General features: G+C 43.0%; 2 protein-coding genes across 6 annotated transcripts in view; one reads left to right on the forward strand and one right to left on the reverse strand.

The window, feature by feature from the left end:
• Positions 1–23706, reverse strand: part of LRRTM3 (leucine rich repeat transmembrane neuronal 3) — a 78050-nt gene extending 54344 nt beyond the window's left edge. The window contains exons 1-2 of one of the 2 annotated variants that reach the window (XM_030950977.1): positions 23386–23706; positions 21522–23053 (exon numbers count right to left, since the gene is read on the reverse strand). In XM_030950977.1, the coding sequence (XP_030806837.1) occupies positions 21522–23053; positions 23386–23389 (1536 nt within the window). In that variant the 5' untranslated portion in view covers positions 23390–23706. Of the gene's footprint in view, positions 1–21521 lie in introns of both variants that reach the window. The other variant, XM_030950976.1, reaches the window with a different exon arrangement.
• Positions 1–25425, forward strand: part of CTNNA3 (catenin alpha 3) — a 415145-nt gene that overhangs the window by 160266 nt on the left and 229454 nt on the right. The window lies entirely within an intron of this gene.

A 25425-nucleotide genomic window follows, 5' to 3' on the forward strand; every position in this document is an offset into this window, starting at 1 on the left:
ATCCACATTGGATGGATGTAATCTGTGCTGCTCCTGGTGGTCAAAGCTTCCTAGTAAGACACTGTCATTTGTGCTGTCTTGTGTTCCTTTTGGGGCTGTTGAGGTTCTAAAGTATTAGAATGTACATTATAGAGATGAGGTTATTACTTTATCTCTGAATTGCTTGGTGAATTATGGCCGGTCCTAGTGAGTTCTTACAGTTTACTATTGCAGTTTATTGTGCAATAAAATGTCAGTTCATTTTTGGCCACATTTTCAGCTGCATCACTGTTTCATCTATGGAAACCTCCCAGTGATTTTCTGTACTAAATGTGCACAAGGATCCATCTGGTTTTTGTGCAGTCCCTGTGTTTTCTGTGGGCAGTCCAGCTTGATCCCACAGACTCTGGCAGCCATCCTGCTCCTGACGTAGTGATGCTGTGTTAAAGGTTCTCGTAGTGCTGCAATTCTCTCTACCTAAAGTCTTCTGTGGCCTGTCAGAGTGTGTTTTGTACAGCTAACCTGCCATGGTTTATATTCCTTTCTGCTACCTGCATATGCCATGCTCTTTCCTGGTGCTGTTGTTGCTATATCCTCCCCTGAGGTGCCTTCCCAGCCCCATGGCTGGTTTGCTGTCAGCCTTTCAGCAGGGCTCTTTGGGGTGGCTGGGATAGGCTCACCTCCTGCTATGCTGTGCTTGCATAACCTTCACATACTTGCCAATACTTCACATTTGAAATTCCATTTATTTTAACAAGCTTTCACTTTTAGTTACATCACCTTTTTAAAATCAAGTGGAATTTTTTTAAAACTTTTGTCTACCTTAGAGATATTGAATCTTACTGTATCAGGGTCTCTCTTACAGATTGCCTTTTGGTAGTAATTTTCTTGATGAGGACCTTGACACTGCTGGGGCTGTGTCACAAGGTGGCTTTTTTTAGTGGGTGCCCTATTTGTCACTCCCTGAAGTACAATCTACAGATCAGAATTGTCACACAGCATGTCTGAAATAACGAAACCCTGCCATTACTGCTGTTTTCCTGTGCTAGCAATCATTCCAGTTTCTCTGCACACAACAGGGTTGCTCTTCTCAAATGGAAAAGATTAGATTGTCCTTAATAATGTATTTTCCTGTATTTGAGCATGGACTTGGAGTTTTGTAGAGATTCTGTTTTTCTTGTTGGTACATTTCACCAAGCTCTGATATGATTCTAAGATATTTGTGATACTATTTCTTGACATGATTCCTGTACTGACATGAGTTATTGCATTTTTAAAATCCTTTATCTGGAAACTAAAGTATCAATAATTATCTCTTTCCTCCAACTGTTTGATATTAATCAAAACATACTTACAGGTAGGCATTGTAGTCTAGCCATCTCTTTTTTAACCTTCTCAGCATTTGCATAGAAACACATAAGTATTTGGTTAGGGTTTTTTTGTCTTCTGCCTCTTTTGGGAAACACAGTTTCGCCTTTGACTTTGGCCAGTGCATTTTCTACCCATGGGCCTGAAGACAGACAGGGAAAAGGAGACAGAAAGTCTCCCCACATGTGTCTCTTTCTCTGGCGGTTCTCAGCTTGTTTTGCAAGTGTTGCTACTCAGATGAACTTTGCAGTCGGACTGGGGAGTGTCTGTGCTCTATTATGGATTTATGTTATGGGAGTGGGTGACTCCAATGAATTTTGTTTCACTTGGCAGCTTAAATCTGTTCTTGAGTCAGTATTAGTTAATATTTTTTGTGATGGATTTTGAGCTTAGCTGCAGACACAGAGGCTGAAGACTTGCCCTGAACCTCATAAAGACTTGCCCTGAACCTTGTGAGAAATGCTGTTTGTTGACAGCATTTGATACATTTTTGGTGCTGTTTTGGTCTCACTGTAGAAATGCAAGGCAAGTGATACAAGGACAAGTGGGAACTGCAGGGTTTTTTGTGAGGAAAGAGAATGCTTTACTGGCTAGTGAAGGATAAGCCCCAAACAATTAGGGTAAAATGTTTCTGCATGCTTCTTTCCTCTGGAAGCTTGTCCAAATCACTTCCCCAAATAATGGTAGCTGTTACTGTCCATAATATATCATGGAGAGAATAATGCAAGCAAATCTTCAGTCTTGCTTTTGCAGTGGATGCCTAAAGCTGTATAATAAAATGGGATTTTGAGCAACAGCAGATTTTGGACTCCTATGTCAATCACATCCCCTCCTTTCTCTCTCCACCAGATGCTGTTTTACAAGTATGTAACATTTTATGTGCAAGAAGAGAACAGCTGATTTATTACAGAAATGAAAGAATATTAAACCTTCCACAGGGCTGTAAGGACAGCCTTAGCACAAATACACCTAATCCTGATCTGATAATAGCAGGCAATGAACTCACAATATTCCATATTAAGTTAAAATTTCTGTAACCTAGTTGCAAATGGTTTTTCATTTAGATTTTGTTTGCTTAAGTTTATTACAGGAAGTAAAAATAACCCCTTCTGTGATAGCACCTGCAAGATAGATATTGCTCTATTTCTTTGTAAATAAAGGCCTGCATTTTATTACTGTGAAAATTGCTATAGTTCTGCCTTTGCACATCAGGCAATTTTGTGAAGCTTTTCTCAACAGGTATGTTGTAATGCTTGGTGTGCTGGAAGGGTATGCCTCTCCCAAATACACATCTACAGATAATGGAGTCCATTAAGAATGAACACTACATGGAGCTGTGAAGGGAAAACAAATATGCACAATGTTCAAACCAGAGCTAAACTTCTAAACCCCTGTTTTGGCCACCTAAAGGGAAATTGCCAATGGAAACCTGGATCTTTAAATAAACCCCTAATGAAGTGGTCATCTAAACTTCACTTCCAGAACATCCATCACCTCATTCTGCTTGACGAAGCAGACTATTCCTGCCACTAGGATGATACTGTGTCTCACTTGTGGATCTGGATGAGTGGATGACAGTGGAACATTCACAATTTAGGGAAGAGTTTGTTCCCATGAAGGTCAGGGCGGCTGCCAGTCCCTCTCCCCCCTCAGCCCCCGTGCCAGTCCCACACCTCTGGAACAGCAGGGACAGTGCCCAGCCCAGGGGTTGGTACCCAGCTGCTGTGGGAGCACACAGGCCTGGCTCTTTTCATGTGGAGCAGCATTCCAAAGAAGTTCTGTTTGGACTGTGGTGCCAGGAAAACATCTGGGGGTACCATTTAATGGTATTTAATTATTGTGGTTAATAAGCAGTGCCTCCTGGGTTTATATGTGTGGGGTGTCTATGAATATGTTTACTTAGTGTATGTTCATCTGTGGTGTATTTATTTGTGGGATAAAGAGGCCATTTTTCTTTTTAGGGAAAAATAGCTCAGATAAGACAGTATTAGTTTTCATAAGATGGTGTTTTAATAAGATAAACAAAAAATGTGACAGATTTCATATATGTTTTATAACCAAATATTTTACATGTTATTTTTCTTCTCTTTTGGGTATACTCTGGAGGCAGTCACGCATGGATTGTTAGAATAATAAAAATTACTTGAAGTAATTTTTTTTTTAATTTACTTGAAGTAATTTTCTGCCTTTATCTGAGCATTTGCTATGCTTGTAAACTTGCATGCTGTTTGTGTCTAGTATTACATGCACTTCCATTTGCCAGCCACAAACAAACAGATTTTAATTTGTGCAATTTACACACTTCTGCATTGTACAACAGGAAGACCCTAATCAAATTTGATTCTACACCCATTACTGAAGGGTAGTTTTTAGCATGATAGATCTCAATTTTCATATTCACCTCACTGCTTTCTGAGGGCAGGTGAAGGAAGCGCTGCCTGTGCTGTGCCTGTGCAGTGACAGCTCTGGGATAACCCCGCGGGTTCTGTCCATGAGCGTGGCTGAAGGAGCAGCTGGAGCTTCACACCCTGCCGAGCCTCAGTGCCCTGCAGTGTCTGGGCTAACAGCAGCATGGCCTGTTACAAACTGGCACTAAGCAGAGTTAAATCAGAAAGCACTAAATGGAGGGTAACATCACAGGCACCCCCTGAACTCCGCGTAAAGAATTCCCAACCTCTGCTGGGAAGCCCAGCTGTGTTCCCTGGGAGATGGTGCAGCAGATCCTGGACCTACTGCACAAAGCTGCAGTTTATCAGTCTGCTGAATGTCATTTAAGGGGCTGGGGTAAATGGGGGGAGGGAACTACTGCTGCCCTAGGTGCTTTCAAGTAGCAGCAGCACAGAGAATATTTTCTTTCTAGGGCAGCTCTACCACAACAGCTCATCAGTGCTGTCTGCCAGGTAAAGGAGAGCACATTGACAGAATTTATTGGGCTCAGACAGCCTTTGCTAGCGTTCATCATAAGAGGCTGTTTGGGAAGCTAAACATTGCTGAAGTGAAAGGGGAGCTACTCTTCTGTGGTAGGAACTGTCTGGAGACAGAAAACAGAGAAGGAATGAGGTGTCAATTTTCCACATGGCAGAAGGTTAACAGCAGGGAGCCCTCAGGTATTCAGGTTAGATTAATATGCTGCAAGTTGAAGTCTCTGGGAAAGGGAAAATGGCAAAATGTGCAGGTAATATAAATTGTTTGGGTCAGTCAGGTCTAGGAACGCAAGCAGGACCTTCCAGAACTCTGCAAAGCTACGTGAACGAGCACGAGTTTACCAAGCAGAATCAATTGACAAATGTGAAGCATTCCCTGTTGGCAATGGTAGCAATGATTTTAATGACAGACCTCTGCTGTTAGTATTTAACAAAGCGTTACCAGTGGGAAAAGACTATGCTGTGTCCTTCTGGACACAGCTCAAAAGGCTGGTTAAGAGTACATTAATAATGCCTTTGGGTAAATATTTTGCCTTTTATTCTTGAGTTTGTGGTCAGGTCTAATTATCTATTACCAAGGAAGATTATTTGAAAGAGAAATGGTTTGGAGTTTGCTGAGGGAAATGTTTAGGAGCAGTTGATTCAAGGGACAGGGAATTGATTTTAAAATGGCTTATTAAAATATTTTTATTCACAGTCCATAATTCATCTGTAGAACTTGCTGCCAGACCTCAAGGATGGCAAGGTTTTAGTGGAAATTCTGTATAAAAAGATTTCATTTCCCTGTGTATAATGAGAACACTTACAGGTGTGTTATTTGAAGTATAGCACTTGATCCACATTCCTGCACGGGTGTGTTAAGGGCTAAGACATCATTTTCTAACTATCATAAGCTTTTTTCTTCTGGGTTTTTGTTTTGTTTTTTTTTGGTATGTGTTTGTTTGCACTTGTTATACACAGGTTGCACCCAGTCAGAAAGCCTGCTAGGCATGTCTGATATGACATTTCCTACTGTGATTGTGATATCCTTGGTTCAGGAGAGAGCACAAACAGTTCAATGCTCTGTGTGTGAATTGCTTCCTTTGTGAGGTGTTGCTGTTGTCTGTGCTGATGCAAATGCATCCTCACAGTCAAGGCAGGGTATTGTATTGTGTATCATCACAATCTGAGCTTTTTAAACAGAGGCACAATGGAATGAAAAGAGTTTTCCTGTTCTGGTTTGATTCTGAGTTTCTCCAGGGCCACCTCTCATCCTTTGTGATGCAGAAGTTGGATCAGAATTTTCAACCTGTAAAACACAGGGAGGTTTATACCTCCCCATCCTGGGGAGAAGCAGACTTTGGCAGTTTGACCCCATCTGGGAATGTAGGAGAACTCTCCTGAGCTGCTGCTGCTGTGGAGGATGTGGGGGAGCACATTCCTGATGTGGTCCAGGTTTGGACACACCTTTCATTTCCACACGTGTTATTGGTGGTGATGTGCTCATTACCAGCTGGGTCACTGCTTGTGCTCACTGCAGCTGGATCTCAGCAGTTCATCGTGGACAGGCGTGGCCAGTGCTGCCTCCTGGTGCTGATACAAACACTGGGGTAAAAGTGGGGTTTTTTTAAGGCTGGGGTCTTTTTGAATGAACACCACAGCATCAATATGCTTTTGCTAAGTCATCTTGGGAAGGACAAATATGATTAAGCAATGGAACAGAATTTTGTCTGGCACTGTGAATGCAAAGTTATTATTTCCACTGACATCAATTAAAAAGCTTAATAATAGATTGTTAAATGAGAGGCATAAAATCTGATTTTAGTCCCTATCTCAATTTTCAGAAAGTTCTCATCTGAATAGACATTCCCAATAATAATTTCCCAACCTTGTGACTGTACATAAATCTCTGAGCAATCAGATTAGGAGCCACTTCAGAAAAAACAGCCATAATTCACCAAGTGGAATAAGCCTTTTAAAACAAGTAAAATGAAACCCTCTATTTATTCTGGTGGTGATGATTGCTGGTATGAATCTTGTGAGAGTTCTGGCTTGTTTATTTTGTTGGAGGCGATACAGTGCTTTTCCATGCAGTGTTGCTCTGCTGTCAGGCATTATGTTTCCCCAAAGTTCTGTAGGCCACCATCATCTGTTTTATATTTGACACTGGAGGAGGAGAGCCTGCCAAACCACAACAGGCTACAACAGTGGTGATTATCAGCACTGAGTAATTGTATTTTATGGCTTGACAGGCTATAGGTTTCAAGCAACATTTGTGGAAGTGTGCTGGTATGGGATTAAGGTTATGTTTTAGTTTAGGAAATTCTGTACCTTTCTAAATTTGGGTGGAGGTGTCTGGGGTTGCTGCCTTGCTGCTGCACGATGCTGTGCTCTCACTTCCCATGACTCATGTCTCCCACCCAGCTTCCACTTTGTGAGTAAGAAAACAATCACTAAAATAATGGCTGTGGGAGGCTGAGCATCTGCTCCCAGTGCTGCCATGGCCTGAAAAGAACCTCATTTCTGTACAAATGGCATTGATAATGTCTTGCAGAGTGTTTAGAGACTCTCTAATGAAACGTGCTTCAACATTTTTGATGTTGAAGTACTTCAAGGAGTAACATTTATTTCCAATTAGAACTAAGTAATTCTATTGTTGAAGCAGTTGAGAAGAAATGTTATAATCTTTAATTTATTAATTGACAGATAACTGACTTGATGAGCTGTTTATTTCTAGTTTGGAATTACTGGAAAATTACTTCCCCCCCCCCCCATATTTGATCCTAAAACTCCAAATAAGGAAAATATTTTCCAAGTTGATGGTTTTCATTTCTGCATTCACCAAGCAAAGCAATGAAAGAGAAGAGATGTAGAGTTCCTGTAGAGGATATAAATCTGGAAGAAATCTTTATGTCCCTATGTACTAAGTTCTGGGCACATAAGCAAATTGAAGGTTAGCAAAGTTCACAACAGATATTTGGCTCACTGGGGGACTGGCTTGACTTGGAAAAGTGAAAATAATTTGATGGTTTCTGGCCTCCTCTGGTTTGGTTTGGAAGTGGTGAGCAGTGTCCTGCCTGAGCAGCAGCACAGGTGGAACAGTGCATCCTGTGCCAGGCCTTCCCTGGAGCAGGAACAGGGAATGGCAGTGGAGGGCATTCAGAATTCATCACTGGGAGCCTGCAGCACTCAGGAAAACCCGACCCTTCTGACACTGTCTGCCGGCTCAAGGCTCTTTTCCCTGAGGAGAATGTGGGACAAGACACAAAGTGTATTATTATCTGGTTTTCACCTGCAGGTCAAGATGGCTGAACTCCCTGACCCTGATTTGTAGGAGATGTAACGAATCAGCGGTGCCACCTTCCTTCCACTGCAGATGGCCTGCTGGCTCTGCTGCAGTTTGCTGTGTAATAGGAATTAATGGTCAGGCCTTTGATAAACAGAATGCAGAAAGGGCTGTTGCTGATGAAACCATCCTTCTCTGCACTGCTGCCTTACCTTGCCTCTTGTACAGTCTTTAAGTTTTATAAATCTTAAATGAAATGATTCTGTAAGTTGAATAAAGGACCCCAGTTTTCCCAGGAGTAATGCTGCATGCCTGCCTGGTGTGCTGCATGTCAGTGAGGGTGCAGCTGAAGTGCAGCTCCTTGGTGTTGCTGTCTGTCCCCTCCTGCAGCCAGGCCCTGCTCTGTGCTGCCAAGGCAAGGCTGTGCTGCCAAGCTGATGCTGGGGGAGTGGATTTGTTGCAGTCACCACAGGTCAAGCTTATTTAGTGAGGAAATTCTGAAATGCTGAGGCCTCTTGTCAGCTTGACACTACTGTCCTACTTTCATGGCAGTGACTTACAAACTGCAGCATATGGGAGTCTGTGGGATTCACCTCAGCTTTGGGAGTGCTCTGCTGTGTGAATGATGTATGAAGGGTAAACTTCCTGAAACAGCCACTTGACTTTCTGGTAACCATACCCTCAAAATCCTTGGGCCAGTGGGTTCTCACTAAGCTTTGTCCTGGGATTTTGTGGCACACTTACCCTTTGGGAGGTGTTTTTGTCTTGAGTTTCAGTGGGCCAGTCTGAGTCAAGAAAAGGGAGCATGAAGGTACAGGAGGGATTTCCTGCTTTTTAATGGCAATAGGGTTTTCAGCTGGGTTCATATGGGTGGTAGAAACAAAGATATGAATGTGCTGTCCTGGGTATCCCTCCAGCCTTGATTCATCCTGTCCATTGACAAGAAATTCAGGGTTTGAAAGACAGTCAGGTGTTGCCTACTCAGTGTGACTTCTTGGGAACTTAGTGAACTGGCCACTCTCAATCCAGGAGCTATTTCTTTGTTACAAAAGCAGAAAGCATCTCTGGTGCATTTACTTCAAGTCAAGAAGAAAATTGTTAAATCCCCTGAAATAAAGTTTGCATTAGAGCTGGGAGAAATGACATGAGGACTCATGAAAAGCTCTTCTAACTTATGCTAAACATTTGCTGCTTCGCTGTATTTTACTCCAGTCTCAACTTTGCAGCCCTGAAGGCTGCAAGCCTGAAACTAAACTTCTGAAATTAAAAAAGCATAAAATAAAGTGAAGGTTAATGGTCACTGGCTTCTTCCCCACAGGCTCTGCAAGCTCTGATGTGTGGAACACTAACAGAACAGGAAGGCATAAGGCAGTTATTTATTGTTGTTCTTGCAGTCAGTGTTAGTACTGTCAAGCAAAACAACACTTGCTAAAAAATAACACACCTGCCCTGACAGTTATCCTGGGAAAGCTGCTCTTGGAGACCTTGGGACAAGCCCTGCTTTGTGCATGACACACTGTAACAGAGGGAAACCAGCAGGAGGGCCATCTGCCCTGATCTTCCCTGACCTGTGCTGCTTCAGGGGCATACAGAGAGGGTAAAGGTGCTTGCTGAGGTTGTCAGGCTGCCCTCCACTCCCTTGCAGTAGGGTTCTGCCAGTCCCTTTTGCAAGAGGAGCTCTGATGAATTTGCTCACTGGATAGAAAAATATGGCTTTAGACAACAGCTTCTTGTCAGGCTCATTGGAAAGGTAAATGTAAAGCAGATGAGACCTTTTCCAGAAGGATGCAGGAGTTACCAGCTTGCTGGAGACTTCCTGTACTGCTTGGAAAAGAAGCACAGGCCAACCTGGTGAAGGTGTTTGACTAGAGCTTTGGAGTTAGGGGTGTGACTCAGAGAACCATAGAATGCCTTGGCTTGGAAAGGCCTAGAAGACCATTTCTTTCCACCCCCCTGCCATGGCCCGGGACACCTTCCACTGAACCAGGTTGCTCACAGCCCTATCCAACCTGGCCTTGAAATGGAGGATCATTTTAGAGTGCTGCCAGAAATTATCTGGGGGAATGACCAACTGCCCCAAAATGGGAAGGAACTGACTCAGACACAGTCAGAGCTGAAACTGAACTGAAGGGGATTAAATCTCAGGGGTCTGTCCACATGTTTTGCCATTATTGGCTGGATGAGCTTTGTAGTTATCACAGCAGTTTTTCTGATGTGTAACAGAAATAGGGAGGAGCTGTGTTTTCAGGTAATTTCGATTGGTTGATTTTGAGGCATTCCTTTCTTCCAGGCTGTTTTCCAAACAGTTTAATGCCAGTACAGCTTCACAGATTTGCAAACCCCCTCTTTCTCTCACTGGCATTAGCATGCAGCACCACCACAGTGTGTTAGCAAATGCCACACAGCAGCTGGATTTCCACAGAATTTCAGTCCTGCTCCATCTACTGCCTGGCACAGGTTCCCATCAGCTCCTGCACTTCACTGCTTACTCCTTCCCTTCAGAGCTGTTAATTCATTCAGTAAAACTGGACATACAGATTTAAGCTGGAAAGAACATGTGACAGTCTCTGTGTTTTGTGTTGGGGATGCAGAGAAGTGGAAGAGGAAGTATTAAATTGTTTAAAATAGGTATTAAATTGTAAGAAGGTGCCGGTAAGGGGCATAGGCTACAGACATTCAGGAAAAATCTCTACAAAGAAGTGTTTTATTTGAAACCTTTTAAAAAGGGGAAGACTCCTTGTGCCAGGGTGTAGATTGTAAATCTTTGATTAAATCCTGCAACAGCCCTCTTAAATAGACACGAGGTGCTCTGTGGTCCTGAGGAGAGGGATCAAGGGGTGTCCAGCTGCAGCTCTCAGAGCCTGCAGAACCATGCATTTCAGTGAGCCCTCAGCCCAAGGAGTGCAGGCTGCGCCCTGCAGCATCCCTGCCTGCCTGCAGAACTGGCCCATCCATACACAGAGCACCTCTGTTTGCCAGGCCTTTTCAAGTACATTAAAAAAAAATCCATTTGGGAGAGATTAATTAATAATTAAGCTAGTGTGGAATTAATCTTAGGCAAATCTGCTTCGTTTTTGCAGTGTAAGGAGGTGTCTTGACTGTCAAATCCATATAGCGACCCAATAAAGCACTGATACCAGAAATTCAATTCTCTGTAGCTAATCAGCATCCTCCTACAGCAGGGCCATCATTTGAGATAGCTTTTGTTTTCTCATGCATAATAATTTTTGAACATTATGTTAATTTTCACTAAAAGCTGATGGGACAGGGTTCCTGCAGAGGGTACAAATATTCCAGACTGCTTTATTTTATTTTTTTTCATCGTGTTTGAGCATGAATCACTTTCCTGTACCTCACTTTATTTACTTGATCAGCGAGTCTTCTCTACTGGGGGAAGCAATTTAAAACTATTGTGAAAATGCCTCTAACATTTCGTTGTTCCTGGAAGCTCACTTGCTGCTGGAGCTGAAGGTGTAAACAAGGCTTTACAGGGCACAACTCGGCAGAAATTCAAGGGCATCTGGTACATTTAAATGTAGCTCTTGGATTTTCTTTTTCTTTCTGTGAAATAGCTAATCAAGAGAGGAGAGGAGCTCAGACTGAAGGAAAGAAAGGGACTAGACTGGGAGAGAGAAGTCTGAGAAAGAAATCAAATAATGATATTTTCCCTTTCAGTGAGAACTAAGCCTGATCTAGGGGTTTTCTGCAATTGGGAATTTCTCTTAATAACCCTCCTTAAGGTTATAAGCAGAGACAGGAAATCCTTTTCCTGCGAAAAGGATGAAAATTCATAAATCCTGATGTTACTAAATTGAAATTAAATTTGCACGTTTTAGATAACGGGGATATGTTCCTTTAACTCTCATGTTCTCCCCCATCCTGCTGTGGTACATCCATAGTTCTGGAAATCTCTTTCCAGTGCTCTTCTGAGCTAATTCTAATAGGGGATCTATCAAAATTCATTATAAAAAATACATAAGCCCAGGCATGCTGTGCAGTCAGCCATTAGTGTTCCCACTGTTTGAGGAATTAAAATGCCAGGAAGTGGAGCTAAGATGCCATTCTGACAGCATGCCCTGCTTCAGGATGGGGGCAGCTCCTCTTCTGGGAGCCTCTGCCTCAGGGAAGGAGGGCACCCATCCCTGGCACGTGCCTGTCGAGCCCCACTTGCATACACGAGCACATTTGCAAGCAAAGATTATTTTGGTATCTCTCTCTGTTGATACTGCGGTGTTGGCATAAATGTGGGACACTTTCAGAATCTGCACTGGGTGGATGTAATGAGTACTTGTAATAAATTCTCACTACAGAGTCTGCAGGAACATTTTCTTTTCATCATCTCATTAACGACTTAGAGCCATTAACAGCTTAAAGTGCTGAGTAAGGATTTACATTTAATTTAAGTCTTCTGTTCTTAGCTGACAAAATGTATTTTACACACTTGATGGATGTAATTAGTGTGATGAGGCTTTAAAAGAAATTGGCTTGGTTAAATTTAGAATTTGCCATGTCAGTTTATACATGAAGCCAAAGCATACATATCAGTAGTTCCATGGCTTTGGAAAATGCATTCTATTCATATTACTGATATATTCTATTCATATTACTGATATATTCTATTCATATTACTGATGTATAGATGTTTTTAATTTATGAAACCAATACAGTCCAAATCCAACATGCTTTCACATTTGACAGTGCCATCTCTTATGTTACAATTTCAAATCCTTTTCTACTGCTCTTGCACATCAGAACTTGCCATAATGTGCTATGGCTGCAGACCAGCTGTCCTTTGGATAGCAAGGAATTGTGCATGGCTGCCTAAGCTCCTGTGCTTTACCAAACTTCCATAAAAGCAGACCTCCATGGAAACTGCTGGACTTCAGTACCTGCAGACTGAGGCAGGCACTGCCCTCCCAGCCCCTTTTCCCTGCACTGCTGCTGCTTTCTGCTCAGCCTGACTCAGTGCTCAGGATTCCCTTGGGGAATGTTTTCCCTCATACCTCCTGTGCTTGTTGCTTGCTCACTAGAGAAATGAAACTCTTGTTTGTGCTGCCAGCAGCAGCAGGGCTGGGTAGAAGGTGTAGTCCAGTGTGCTTGGAGTAAATCTGCTCTTTAATGAAGGACGAGTTTCTGTCTGGTAATTGGAGCTTCTGAACTCATGTCATAATATTGCTGGGCTTTGCTGCAGGCCTGCATTTTGTATCAGCAGTGTAACCTGGGAAGTGCTGTTGAAGATAAATCAAAGTAGAACAAACAGTTAGTCCCCAGAGCAGAGAGGCTGTTGGAGCTAGGTACAAGTAGCCTTAGGAGGAGTTCCAGAGCTGGGTTTCCATCCCTCCTGCAGGGATCCTGTGTTGGAAGGAGGATGGTGAGGGTATCACACTGAGTCACAGCCCTAGGAGCACAGGGGATGAGTGCCCAGTTGGAAGTGGCTGTGATGTGCCCAGTGGATGTGTCTGGCTGGCTCAGGGCGTTCTGAGGAGCTGGGTGCTCTGGGGCAGGGCACGATGAAGCTGACTGCTCTGAGGATATGACTCATGTCACAGATGGCTGCAAGGCAATGCTCATCTGAGAGTGTCACATTACAAGATACAGTGCACTGCTAACAAAACTCTGATGTGCTGGCATGTTATTTGATGTTAGTCTTTCTTTGAAGAGGAAAAGATGATCCTTTTCTCATACTTTGACTAAGTGTTTTTGTATAAGATTACTATGACTGTTATTAGTGAGAAATTGAGGAATAAACTCTTCTGGCTAAAAGAAGCCAGACTTGAGAATCTGTAGCTGTTTTTTAAAGTGAACCATAGCTGACTATTTTCTGAGGTGTAACTGTGTGCCAGGAATTAGTGCCAGTCCTTTTTGCAGCAGGTCAGAAGGCAGTTCCCCAGCTAACAACATCCTTCCTCATCGTGCAGCCCTCCCAGTGTTACTGAGGTGGGTCTGCCCCATCTGCACCTCACTGAGGCACGGCTGCTCCCTTTCCCTTGCAAGAGGATTTGCCAAAATCTCTGGGGAGGTCATTTTTCAAAATAGCTTCATGGAGGTGGCCAGAGCACTTTGTGACCCTTGAGTCTTGTTCAAATATCCAGTTCTGGGGAGAAATGCAGGGGGGATAATGTTTCATGACAAAGGTTAAGTGGTCGACTGGTGCAACAAATGGGTGAGATTTGGGTGTTTAAATTCCCATTTGCAGGTTTGAAAACCTTTGCTGCAGTCTGTTTTAAAATAAACAGGATAATCTATAGGAGACTGAAAAGAGAGTTACAGCACACTAATTAAGATTGTCTGAAGTGTTTTTCTGTTTGACTCCAGTTTGCTTTTTGTAAACTGTGTTCCCTTTCTCCACTTTTATCACCTGCAGCTGTTGTACAACCCACCACAGCACCAAATAGCTGCTTGTGCAGTGCTAAATAATGCATTTTAACAAATTAAATCAAACAAGACAGTGTGTACGCTGGAATATACATTATGAAGTCTGTATTTTTGGAACAAGGAAATTTCTGATGGTTGTGTTTTCAGTGGATTTGTATTACTAATGTACTGCTATTGCTCATTATCTCCCCTGGGCTGTTCAGTGTTCCCAGCTCCTCCATCTGCAGCTGTTTGTGATCCCGAGGGCATCGCGGCCCACCAGGGCACTTGGGATGCCCACCAGGGCTCTTGGGATGCCCACCAGGACACTCTTGGGATGCCCACCAGGGCACTTGGGATGCCCACCAGGACACTTGGGGTGCCCACCAGGGCTCTTTTGATGCCCAGCCTTCACTGGGATCCTGGTTTGTACCTTTGAATGTTTGGGGCACCTTTTCTCCCCTGACTCAGAGCTGAACCAGGAAGGGGATGATAATCTCATTACATTAGTTTGGAGTCTATTTGTGAGCTTTGCAGCCTTTAGGGAACTAGAAAATACAAATGCCCAAAAAATCAGAACCATGAGTTCTACAGTGCCAACTGCTGTAGACAGTAGGTGAAGAACTGGCATTCCAACCTTCAGTACGTTGCTCCTGATCATAAAGGGCACAGGGAAGAGCCAACAGCACAACCTAGGATTTGCCATGAAGCTCGAAATAAAGGCCAGGAGGATGTGCTCAGCTAGAATAATGTACATGTTACCTGTGAGCTGTATCTTACCAGTTCTGCAGCTGATGGAAACAATCACATAGGAAACAACAACAGTAAGATGGAATATGTTTAAGATTTTTTCCAACACCAGCTCAGTCCCACAGCTTTGGAAAGAATGTCTTACATTATAGGAAGGTATTTTCTTCCTGTCATTTAGTAAGGTATGAAAGAAAAGAGAAGATTTTTGTTTGATGTCTAAAGATGCTCAGAACCTGACAGTAGCAACTTAAAAAAACTGTTTAAAATACTTCTAAGAGATGCAGAAATGTTTATTTTATTTGACATTCCATTTTTATCTATCTATCTATCTATCATCTATCTATCTATCTATCTATCTATCTATCTATCTATAATTTTGTATTTTTACTTCCAGTTTTTAAGTTCTGGAAAAGCTGAGTGACCCTTCCTGACTTTTTACTAGTGCTGTCAGCCACAGGCAGTCCTTTCCCTGAGTTTTTTCTATCTCTCAGTATAATTATGGACATGAACAGAGGTGCCCATGATGTTCTCCTATCAGTACACCACGCTAGGGATAGAGTGCCAGTATAGCCCTTGGCAAGTGCAGGGGATGCTGCTGGACTTCAGTGAGAATAACTCATCAAGGCTGAGTTCATGGTGGCAGCTTCTGCAGGCTGCTGCCACTGTCCCTGCACTTAGGTTTGCTTTCTTCTGCCATTAAGGAATTAGGGTGCTGAGAGACTGACCTAGCTAGGTAGTGGCTGTGTTAGTTTGGGGAGGAAATGGATTTGCACCTAGAACTGAGCAGGTGATTTCCTCTCAGTGGTGCAGGGAAGCACTGAACCTTGTAATGCATTTCTGTCCTGGTTTGGGGGGTAAGTAGGTGAGCAATTAAGATATTTTGTTTGTCACATGTCCCTGTGATATATTAGTAGAGTTTGGCTGTCACAAAATGCTGGGAAAATTAGCAAGGTTAAAGTGTAATTATGAAGTCATACATGGTGTCAGTGCTGGTGTTGGAAAATCCAGCCTTCGGGCAGGAGTGCAAACTGTGATGCATGGGCAGTGTGTTGGCCATGAACACAGGAAGGGAATGGCTTTAGTGGTTAAGAGGACATGTGAAGGGGTTTTGGAGGACTTTTTTTCAAGATTACATCTCCAGTTATTCAGTTGCTTTTTGGCAAACAAAAGAGTTTGTGGGAAACATTAACAAACAGTAAGTAAAGAATGAAATATTTTGTTTTCTTAAAGAGTTTGGTTGATTTTAGTGACGAAGAATCTTAAATGTGTGAGTTTTCCCATGAATATCTAGTATTTCCTGTAATAACATCAGTAGGTCATTAAGCCCTTTAGGAAGAAGTTAATAAATAGGAATTAACTAGCCTTTTGCCCCTTCTCAGCAAACAATGCTTATTCTTCCATTACAATGCCAGTGCTGTGGTCATTATGGTGTCACAGCGTGAGCAAGACAAGACTTGCAGGGAGATGTAATTTCTGTGATGGATTGGTGGAATAAAAAGATAGTGCCTACTTGCAAATCTTTTTTCATTCTTGCTTTTATGATGTTTGTGCTCGTTCCAAATGAGATCTGCAGGTTCTCTGAGAGATAAAACGTTGGCCATCAGCTCACAGCTAATTGTCCCAGAGGGCCTTGGATAAAACCCTTTTTATTCTGTTATGACCTCCTGCTGAGCTCTGTCATGTTTCACTGCCTGTGTGCCCTGCTGGGTTCTGTTGGTGGTGATGCCAGGGAAGAGTTTGCTGTAACCCTGAGAATCACACCACAATCAAAAACTTTGTCCTACCGTGATGATACCCACTCTCAAAAGCCTTGCTAGGGATGAAAAGCAAAGCACTGGAGCATGGACTGATAGGTGACCTCCCAGTGCACCTGAAGCCATCAAAAGTTAGAATTACAACTGTATTTCCTCCAGTGTGGAGGGAAATGAGTTCCTGTGCACCTTCTTAGGGACAGTGAACTCTGAATCTTATCAACAGAGCTGTAATCCTGACTTCATTGTCTTGTGTCCCTCACTGTGGTTAGGATCATAGCAGGAACACTGGCACAGAGTCACTGAGACCCAGTGTAGTTACAGCAAAACGCTCCTGAGGTTTTGCCCAAGCAAATATGCTGCACATTCATGTCATATTTGCCACTTTATGACTTTGCTATTGTTTGTGAATCTGATCTTGCATCCTTTGCTTCTTGTCTCTTTGGACATTGTGTGTTTTTGAGAAGTTCTTACTTTGGTTTGTTCCTGGGTATTGAATTGTCCTTCTTTTAATGTCTAATAATATCTTTCTCTCATTATTATAAACTGAAGAAAAAAATTTTTAGTCTTCTGTTATTAGGAGGTTGAATGAGTTGTTTGTGGCCAGAGTTTATTTTCTAGGCTATTAAAGTGGTGTTTTCTAAATAATAAGTTCTAAACCAGTGGCCACAAACTTGTTAGAGCTCCTTGTATGCTCCTTGCCTTTTTCTGGCAGTAGTGACTTCCAGACTGGATGGACCATTTCCTGCCAGCTTTCATCTGCTCTTATTTTCTCCATGTACTCACTACATGCAGGTTGTGGCTGCTGTACTCAGATCCAGTTGAGTACTCACTATGCTGCAAGGGTTTGATGCTTCTCCTGTGTGACAGAGAAGGATGCAAAGGGAAGAGGCAAACACATCTCAGTGGGAATTGATTTATGCAGGAGATACCTGTGATTAAGCTCCCTACCCACTGGATGTCACTATTGTTCCACAGAAATTCACCCATGGAATATTTATCTAGCACTGAGGGCTGACAGCAAAGACCATTTGCTTGCAGCAAACTGAAAATTTCTAATTGTATTTGCAGGCATATTGTATATTTATGTTCATTTTGCAATTGAATTTTATATGAAGTTTCACCATTTTATACTAATAAGAAAAGAGAGCTTTGCCAAACCTTCAGCTGTGGTGAGTCTGGAGGTGCAGATAGTGAGTCATGAAAGCCAGCCAGCAGAGGAACTTGCAGTCATTATACTCAAGCCACTTGTTCTCATTATTATTCTCTTACTCTGCAGTTGCTGGAGGTGATCTCAACATACTGAATGAACATTACCAGTCTCCTCAAATCTGCTTAGTGCATTAGTTATTTTCTTTTCCCAAAGATGTGCATTCTGTGTGGTGTGTTTCTCTGAAATGGCACTTGAATATCCCATGAGCTGGCTCTCTGAGAGGCAAGGAGGAGATCTGGGTGCAAGGGCTGGGTTACACTCCCAGCCTCTGTGTGATCCAGCAAACCTCAAATCTCTCATGTTTGTTTCCCATGGTCTCTCTGTGTCTCACAGAGAAAGTCCTGACTGCCCTTAACGTTTTTGGGGTGCTACAATTCCATCTAACATTCATCTCAACATTGTCTAAATACACGTACGTGCCAACCCAGTGACAGTGACACTGGGCATGGAAGAGTCCTGCACTTTGTCTGCAGCTTGAAAAGCCCTGGTCTTCAATGGTAGCCCCAGAACACCATACATGTCCCAGGAAAAGGAATAGTAAATGACTACAAATCCCAAAAACATACAGAAAAAAAAAAAAAAAGAAAAATGCACACATCTTCAAGACCAATTGCTGCTCTCCTAAAATTGGAATATGTAGGTAGTATCAGCTCCATTAAAGAGGAACCAAGTCATTGGAGACATTTGGTCGCATCTCCTTCCTCAACTCAGTGCCTAAAATGCTTGTGTGAAGGCTCCCAGGTTGGTGAGAGCCATGATAGCTGTGGCTCTTTGACATCCTCTGAGGATTGCTTGGCATCACCCCAGTGAGGTTTTAACAGTTTTGTGAAACACTGGCACCAAACTATCTAAAAACCAAGACAAAGTGGGATCAAGATTTTAGATACTGGAGAGAAGCAAAGGAGAAATTTCTTTGCTGGAACCTTTGAGGCTTCAGCACTTCATTTGTATTCAGGAGAGGGGCAGCCTTTCATGGGGACTCAAAGTTGCTCAGCCAAGACCAAGTCATTCCCACAAGATTATTAGAATTTGTGACTCTGGTGGCCTTGCCAGGCAAACCAAGTCGCTTCTGGAGTGTTTCATTTGACAGTGGTGAGGCTCAGGGTAGCTGAGTTCATGTGGGTTTTGCCCACATGAAAACTTGGAGTTCATAATGTGTTTAAGGGGCTGTGGAGCTGATTCAAAATCAAGCCATAGGCACTAGAGTGGGATTTAACACCTTGGCTCACAGGACTTGGGCTGTGCACAAGGTTCAGAGAGTTCCACTGGGTGTGTTTTGTGTGTGTCAATGACCATGGCAGCAATCACACACTGACCCACGTGTTTGGAGATACCTGCAGCTGCAGTTCCCAGGCTGGGAGTGAACTGGTGATCTGAGCATGTCTGTGCATGAATACACGTGCTGGATTTTTGTTACTCTCCATGATTAATGGCAGACTGGCCTAATTTTCTTTTTCATGCCTATAATTGATTATTCAAAGGGAGCTAGTGATGGTTTTACAGGTATCACTTTCTGAAGGAGGCTGTGGATTGGTTCTTTCTGAGTAATGTTCAGGACAAGGCATTAGAGAAACACAAAGCATAATAAGTCCAATTCAATTATAGACAACTCTCACAATCACAGTCCATTAAAAGGTTTTAGAAGATGCATTGAATATTTCTGAGTAACAAAAATTCTTAAGTAATAGTATGAAATTATTTTCTGATTGCAGTTAGCAGTCCTAAAACAAAATATAAAAATTTAATTTTATTTTTATGTGTATTTATATTTGTCTGTATGTACGTATATATGAACATCCATATGTTTTGGGGCAAATCTCTTGTGTTTTGGCTGTGCCTAATGTTAGTCACCACTGCAGAGATGAAAGCCTCTGAAGTACAGGGATGGTTGTTAACATGAAGTTTATAGCAAACTCTAATGCTTCAGTACAGAGGTAACCAGGATGTGCTGGTAGAAAACTGAATCCTGCAGTAGCTTGGATAATTAAATGTGTATTGACTTTTTAATAGCAGCTTCCAAGGTACAACTGAGGTGCAGCTCTGCTGTGCTGCTGAAGTGTCTCAAGCACTTGCACTGTTAATGGTGGGGGGTCCTGGTACTCAGGGAGATGGGGTCTCTCCTGCAGGGCTCAGTACAGCTCCAGCTTCCACCCTCAGCTATTTCCTCACTACAGTCCTTGAAAAGGAGAATGGTTTCATTCTATGAAAAAAACACCAGCCCAAACCCTTTCAAGTGTATTAGTTCTTTTAAGAGATGTTTCTATCTTTGTTTTCATTGTATTGAGCATGTTTCAAGGTGATTTTCTATGATTGGGTTTTTTTCAGTAACAATTCAGGAGAACCTTCTGTTAAGGCTTTGCTTTTTCTAATCTGCTGCAGTGAAACTGCCTTGTAGAAATATTCCTTCCCAAGTGATTGAAGATGTGCAGTTTACAAAGCCAAATCAAGTTGCAAAATGGAGATAATTAAATTACTGACTTCCATAAAGGTGCTGCTGTATTATTTCGTACCCTCCCTTCCTGATAATCAAAGTATGAGGTACAATTTATTTGCAAATACGGGTGATATTATATTCCTCTGCAGCCAACAAAATAGATGATTTTGGGAGAATGAAGGCAGGGAATAGCTGGGTTACAAATCTGTATTTTGCCCATAACCACTGGTGTATGACTAGACATTAAAATTGAATATGTTTGAATTCTGTAATGTCATTTAGGGTTTTGGTAAGAGAGGAAAATGATTTGTCACTGATTTGTGTAAAAGGATTTTTGGGTGTACTCCTCTCACATCAGTGAGTAACCAGTTTTCTCTGAAAGGTCTTTGCTGCTGTAGTATGTCTAAAATGCACAGTGTTTGGCATTTTAAGTGATGAAGCTTTATTTAGTTATTAGAGGGACACTGTGCAAAACATAACACACAACCTTAGCAAGCCTAGCCCAGCCAATAAACAGAAACAGAAGAAAATGATGGATTTTAATGGTTTCCTCAGCTACATAAATGCCTTTGACAGTCCTGAAAAGAGAATTCCTAATGAGAGCTGAAACAAATGTGTGCAGGAAGTGGTCTTGCTTTTGCTGCTGCACATTTGAGTTCCTCTAATTGCATCAATAAGGAATTTCTGCTCCTCATCTAATGAATGCCTTTTGACTATTTTCTGAAAGGCAACTGGATGTAGGGATAAACACTGGCACCTTTTGTATGAAGTCACATAAACAGGTTTCAATTGCTAGCTACTGGCCCTAGAAACACTGTGGTATAATGCAGTACAGTAAATACCACTGTACCATTTTATTTTTAATTTTTTATTAAGCCTAGGTTTCCCTCTGCTTTGCCTCTGGTGTGATACTTAAGGGTGCTTTTTAGTCTCTCTTGTGTTGAGCAGCAATCAGGCATTTTTTCAGAGCTATTCCTGCACCATCTCTATCCTCAGACAACTCAGAATTAATATGATACTACAGTACCTGGATCTTTACTTCATTCTGGGCACAAAAACTGAGTTTTAGAGCAAGGACTGGGTTTGGGGAGGCAGAGGGGGATACCCTGCGTTTGAGTTTTTTTTCATTGTTGTCATTTTTTTCCCTAAACAGAGGCACAGTTGGTGCAGGTGCAGTGGATTACTTATGAAAGAAGTTTTCTATTTAAAAACAAGAGAGACTTTAATGAGATCAGTAGAGGGTTTGTACAATAGGTATTGTATTAAACCAGAGCTCAGGCTTCACATTGATTGTGGTATTTAAATTTCAATGAGTTGATTATGTATGAGAGTAAAATGACCAGTATTATGAATGTACAAAAAAGGGACATGGAAGAGCTGTGCCAGAAAAGTGAGAAAAACGTTCCCTTTATAGTCCCTAGAGTTCAATAAAGCACCACTATTCCCCAGCTTTTAAAAGCTCTTTTATCACAATGGTTCATACCTCGCATTCCCTGGAGCCTGATTTGTTATACGTGCAGGGTCCCGTTCCATTCAGCAGCATCTCACTGGTCTCAGTGTTGGTGGGTTTGTAATCTACATAAAATTCCTGTGTGCTTGGAGTCATTTGCTTCAGCGACTGTCTTTTCTTTTTCCTGTGCCTTCGCATGAGAGAGCGCTGCTGCAGCTGCTTCATGCTGGCAGGGTAGCGCTTCCATGACACATAGATCACCAGCAGGATCACCAGCACCGACAGGAAGAGAGCCACACTGCCTGCTATGATTTTGTGGAAGGAGATGTGCTCTGTGTCGTGCTCGGGCTCAGAGCTGGCTTCGGTGGCTCCCATAGTTGGGGGCACAGGGGGCTTGCTGTCGTGTTTAGGCCTGGTGAGTTTTGGTTTAAATGTTGGCTTTGGGAGAGCTCGTGCTAGTTCGAACCTTTCCGTGGTACTCTTGCCACAGATGCTGTAGTTTTTCACTGCATCAATAACATTCACCCCTTGCAGCTCTTTGGGGCTGGCACAAATAATTGTATTTTCCCTCAGCCCTTTAAAACTTTTAAGCCAGTTTACCAGAGAGCAAATGTTTCTGCTGCATTCCCATATATTCCCGGCAAGGCTGATGTCATTGAGAGATATCCAAGAATCCAAAATTTCTTGACCAATAAATGTGAGCTTGTTTGAATCCAGGTTGAGGCGCTGTAAATTGGGCACACACTGAAAAACACTAGGTCCACTGAAAGCTTCTATTTCATTGCCAGATAAATCAAGTCTTTGTAATGAGCTCCAGGTCCAAGACATAGTTTGTCCTATCACACTGATTTTATTCCACTGTAAATAAAGGTTTTGAAGGCTGACTAGCCTTGGAAAAAGTGCCAGGTTGAGCTTAGAAAATTGATTGTGCTCCAGATGAAGCTCTTTCAGTCTGATCATACCTGCAAAGACATTCCTTGCTAAACTCCGGATGCGATTATAACCCAGGTCCAACAGTTCAAGGTTCCTGCAATCTTGAAATATTCGAACAGGGATGGTTCTTAGGGAGTTGGACCGCAAATGTAAACTCAGCAGCTTCCTTAAGCCCCTGAACTGTTCAGATCCCAGAGACTGCAGCTGATTGTATGACAGATCCAAATTCCGGAGATTTGTCACAGGTCTGAAGGTATTATTAAGAAAATAGGAGATTCTGTTGGAACTCAAGATCAACTCTTTTAGTCTGCGTATTCCACTGAAAGCATTTTCGTCAATATTGCTGATGTGGTTATGGTCTAAATAGAGCCAGGTGAGTTGATTAAGACCTTTAAATTGATTGTATTTTAGTTTTTGGAGGCTGTTATATCGAAGGGACAAACCTAAACAACCAGCAGATATACTTGAGGGAATCTCCTGCAATTTCTGAGATTCACAATATACCATTTTGCCTTCACACCTACAGCCCTTAGGGCATCCTCGTTCAGCAGAAGAAAGCATTGTCAGTAATACAGTAGGGGCTATTACCAGAGCTACAGCTGATCCGCTCAGTAGCCTAATTACATTGAAACCTGGAAATAAAAACAACTTAGAAAAGTTATCCCCCCACACATCAGTCATTTTTTTCAATCATGCTAATATCTTTTACTTCAGCAATCATTTACAAAGCCCTAGCTTGACTCGACTACTTTTCACATTGGGGTTTTTTTTAAACTCGGCTTTTTTTGTTTTCTTTAAGAATACCTCAGTATAACTACTGACAAATAGTTGGGTAAAAGGTGTAATCCCTAAGCCATTTAAGTATAATAACAAATCACATCAAGGTAAGTTTATGGGGTAATTAAAGCACAGGCTATGCAGTAACTATGAACTATAAATTAAAAAGGTAACATGAAAAACATACCCATCCTTTGTGTTGTTCAAAGGTCGTCCTTAGGTCTTTTGTTTTTTGCTTAGTGTGCCACAAGCATGGCAGCCCCTGTCAGCTGCACTGTAGTGAGTCAGGGCTCGCTGACACCCAGGAAGAAAAACTGGACCCCTTGGGAGATGGACCGATTTTGGAACATTATTCTTTGCCAGCCGTGCAGACCACTCCAGGAATAAATCAATCCCAACACAGCATTCGCAGCAAAACGTCAGATTCTTCCTAGGTAATAGGATCTTCACGGATATTACGGTTTTGCATCTTTCTAGTTAGGAACCTGGCTTTTAAAGCGTGGCTTCATAGGAGCGCCCGTCGGTGGGTGCAGCCCGCGGCGCTGCGCGGCGGGAGCTGCCGCCCCGGGCCCGCGGCTCGCTGCCGGCCGGGCGCGCCAGCTGCGGGGAGCCCGGCCCGGGACGCGGCTCCGCCGCTGCCGCGCTCGCATGCCGAGAGCTCCGGCCGACTGTGCGGGCTGGCGCCGGGCGCAGCCTTATGTAAAGCTGCCCCCAGCGGCAGCGGCACCGCGGGCATGTGCAGTGCCTGCCTTCCCTTGCAAATGAGCGAGCTCTCCCGGGAGAGCGGGCGCTGCTCGCTGCGCGGTGTGCACAGCTCCGTGTGCGCTGCTCGGGGTGCCGGGCTGCCCCGACCCGCTGCGTGCTCCTGAGCGCTGCCCTGCATCCCTGAGCTCAAGAGCTCAGCGGCAGCTGCGGAGACTTTCATCTTAAGGGCTGACGTGACGTTTGTAGGACATAGATACAAATTTTTGGTGGGAAAGATTTTTTTTTATTACATTAGATGTGTTCACATAACCTTTTTGTTCCACTCACTATTTTTCAGACCCCTCAGTGTGTCTCTTATCAAATGCTTTAGAGTGGACTCTATTTTTTACAATGTGAAAAATGATTTTGGGGTTGACATTTTCCATTTTTGCTTTTTTCTTCTCTGTTAAAAGGCTCAGTGCCAGGAGGTTAGAATAGAGTACTGTGCTCATTTATTTCCCAACTTGCTGTCACTTTGTTCCACAATGCTAACACTTCAACCACAGGCTTCCAGAGCCTTTACAGCCAGTGACTACGCAGCTTGGTGTAGTACCTTAATGAGGTGAATTGTTTTTACTGTTGCTCAGGACAGGGACAGGATTTTATGTGAAGGTACAGTAATGCTGAGTTTTTTATATGTGTGATGCTCTACAGTCATCAAATACCACCAAGAGAGCCACCTTGTCTTTCCTTGGTTTTCCCTTCTTCCCTGCGTGCTGTGGGGAAAAAATACACGCTCTCATCTGGGCAGAGCAAGGGTAAGATGGTGTTACAGCAAATCCACCATGCTGGCAGCCTTCCTTCACTGTGAAATATGTGATCACAGATGATGGTGGGCAAGTGGAAAATCCTGGCTCTTTTTTGTGCAGGAATGGGCAGGGGGCTGGGAAGAATTGTGCTGCTCCTTAGAAGAGGAGCGCAGAGTGCAGTCTTCAAATGCAGCCAGACAGTGCTGAGAACCACTCTGCCTTTCTGGGAGAGAATCTGTACCCTTCGAATAATGTGCTCTGGCTTTTCCCTAATTATTCACTGCTGTGAGAATAGAATAACTTAAAATGAGGTGAAATCTAAAATTTTGCAGGCATTAAAATGCCACTATTGCTACTACTTAGGCTGTGAATGACCTCAGGTTTACAGTAATCCCACAAGTATCAATGAACCAAACCAGAGCTCCCAAATGAGGAGTGCAGTCATTCCTGGCTAACACCTACTAACATCTTTCATGTCAGAAATACGTTCCTGCGTCATGGCACATTCTGTGAGAGTTCTTCTCTTTGGGGCAGATTGGTGGAGAGGGAAAGGGTTAATTGCTCCATTAATCCCTATCAGCTCACCATCTCCCGTGCTCTGCTGCAGCTTGTTTGGGGCTCTGCAGTCTGCTCTGTAGGGTCGAGGAGCAGTGACAAACTGCAGAGTGCAGTGGGAACTGAGCTCTTCTGCTGACAGCAGTGTCACGTGCCAGTCTGGTCTCCTGGTATAGGCT

The sequence above is a fragment of the Camarhynchus parvulus genome, chromosome 6 (assembly GCF_901933205.1).
Source record: "Camarhynchus parvulus chromosome 6, STF_HiC, whole genome shotgun sequence".
In the NCBI taxonomy this organism is placed as follows: domain Eukaryota; kingdom Metazoa; phylum Chordata; class Aves; order Passeriformes; family Thraupidae; genus Camarhynchus; species Camarhynchus parvulus.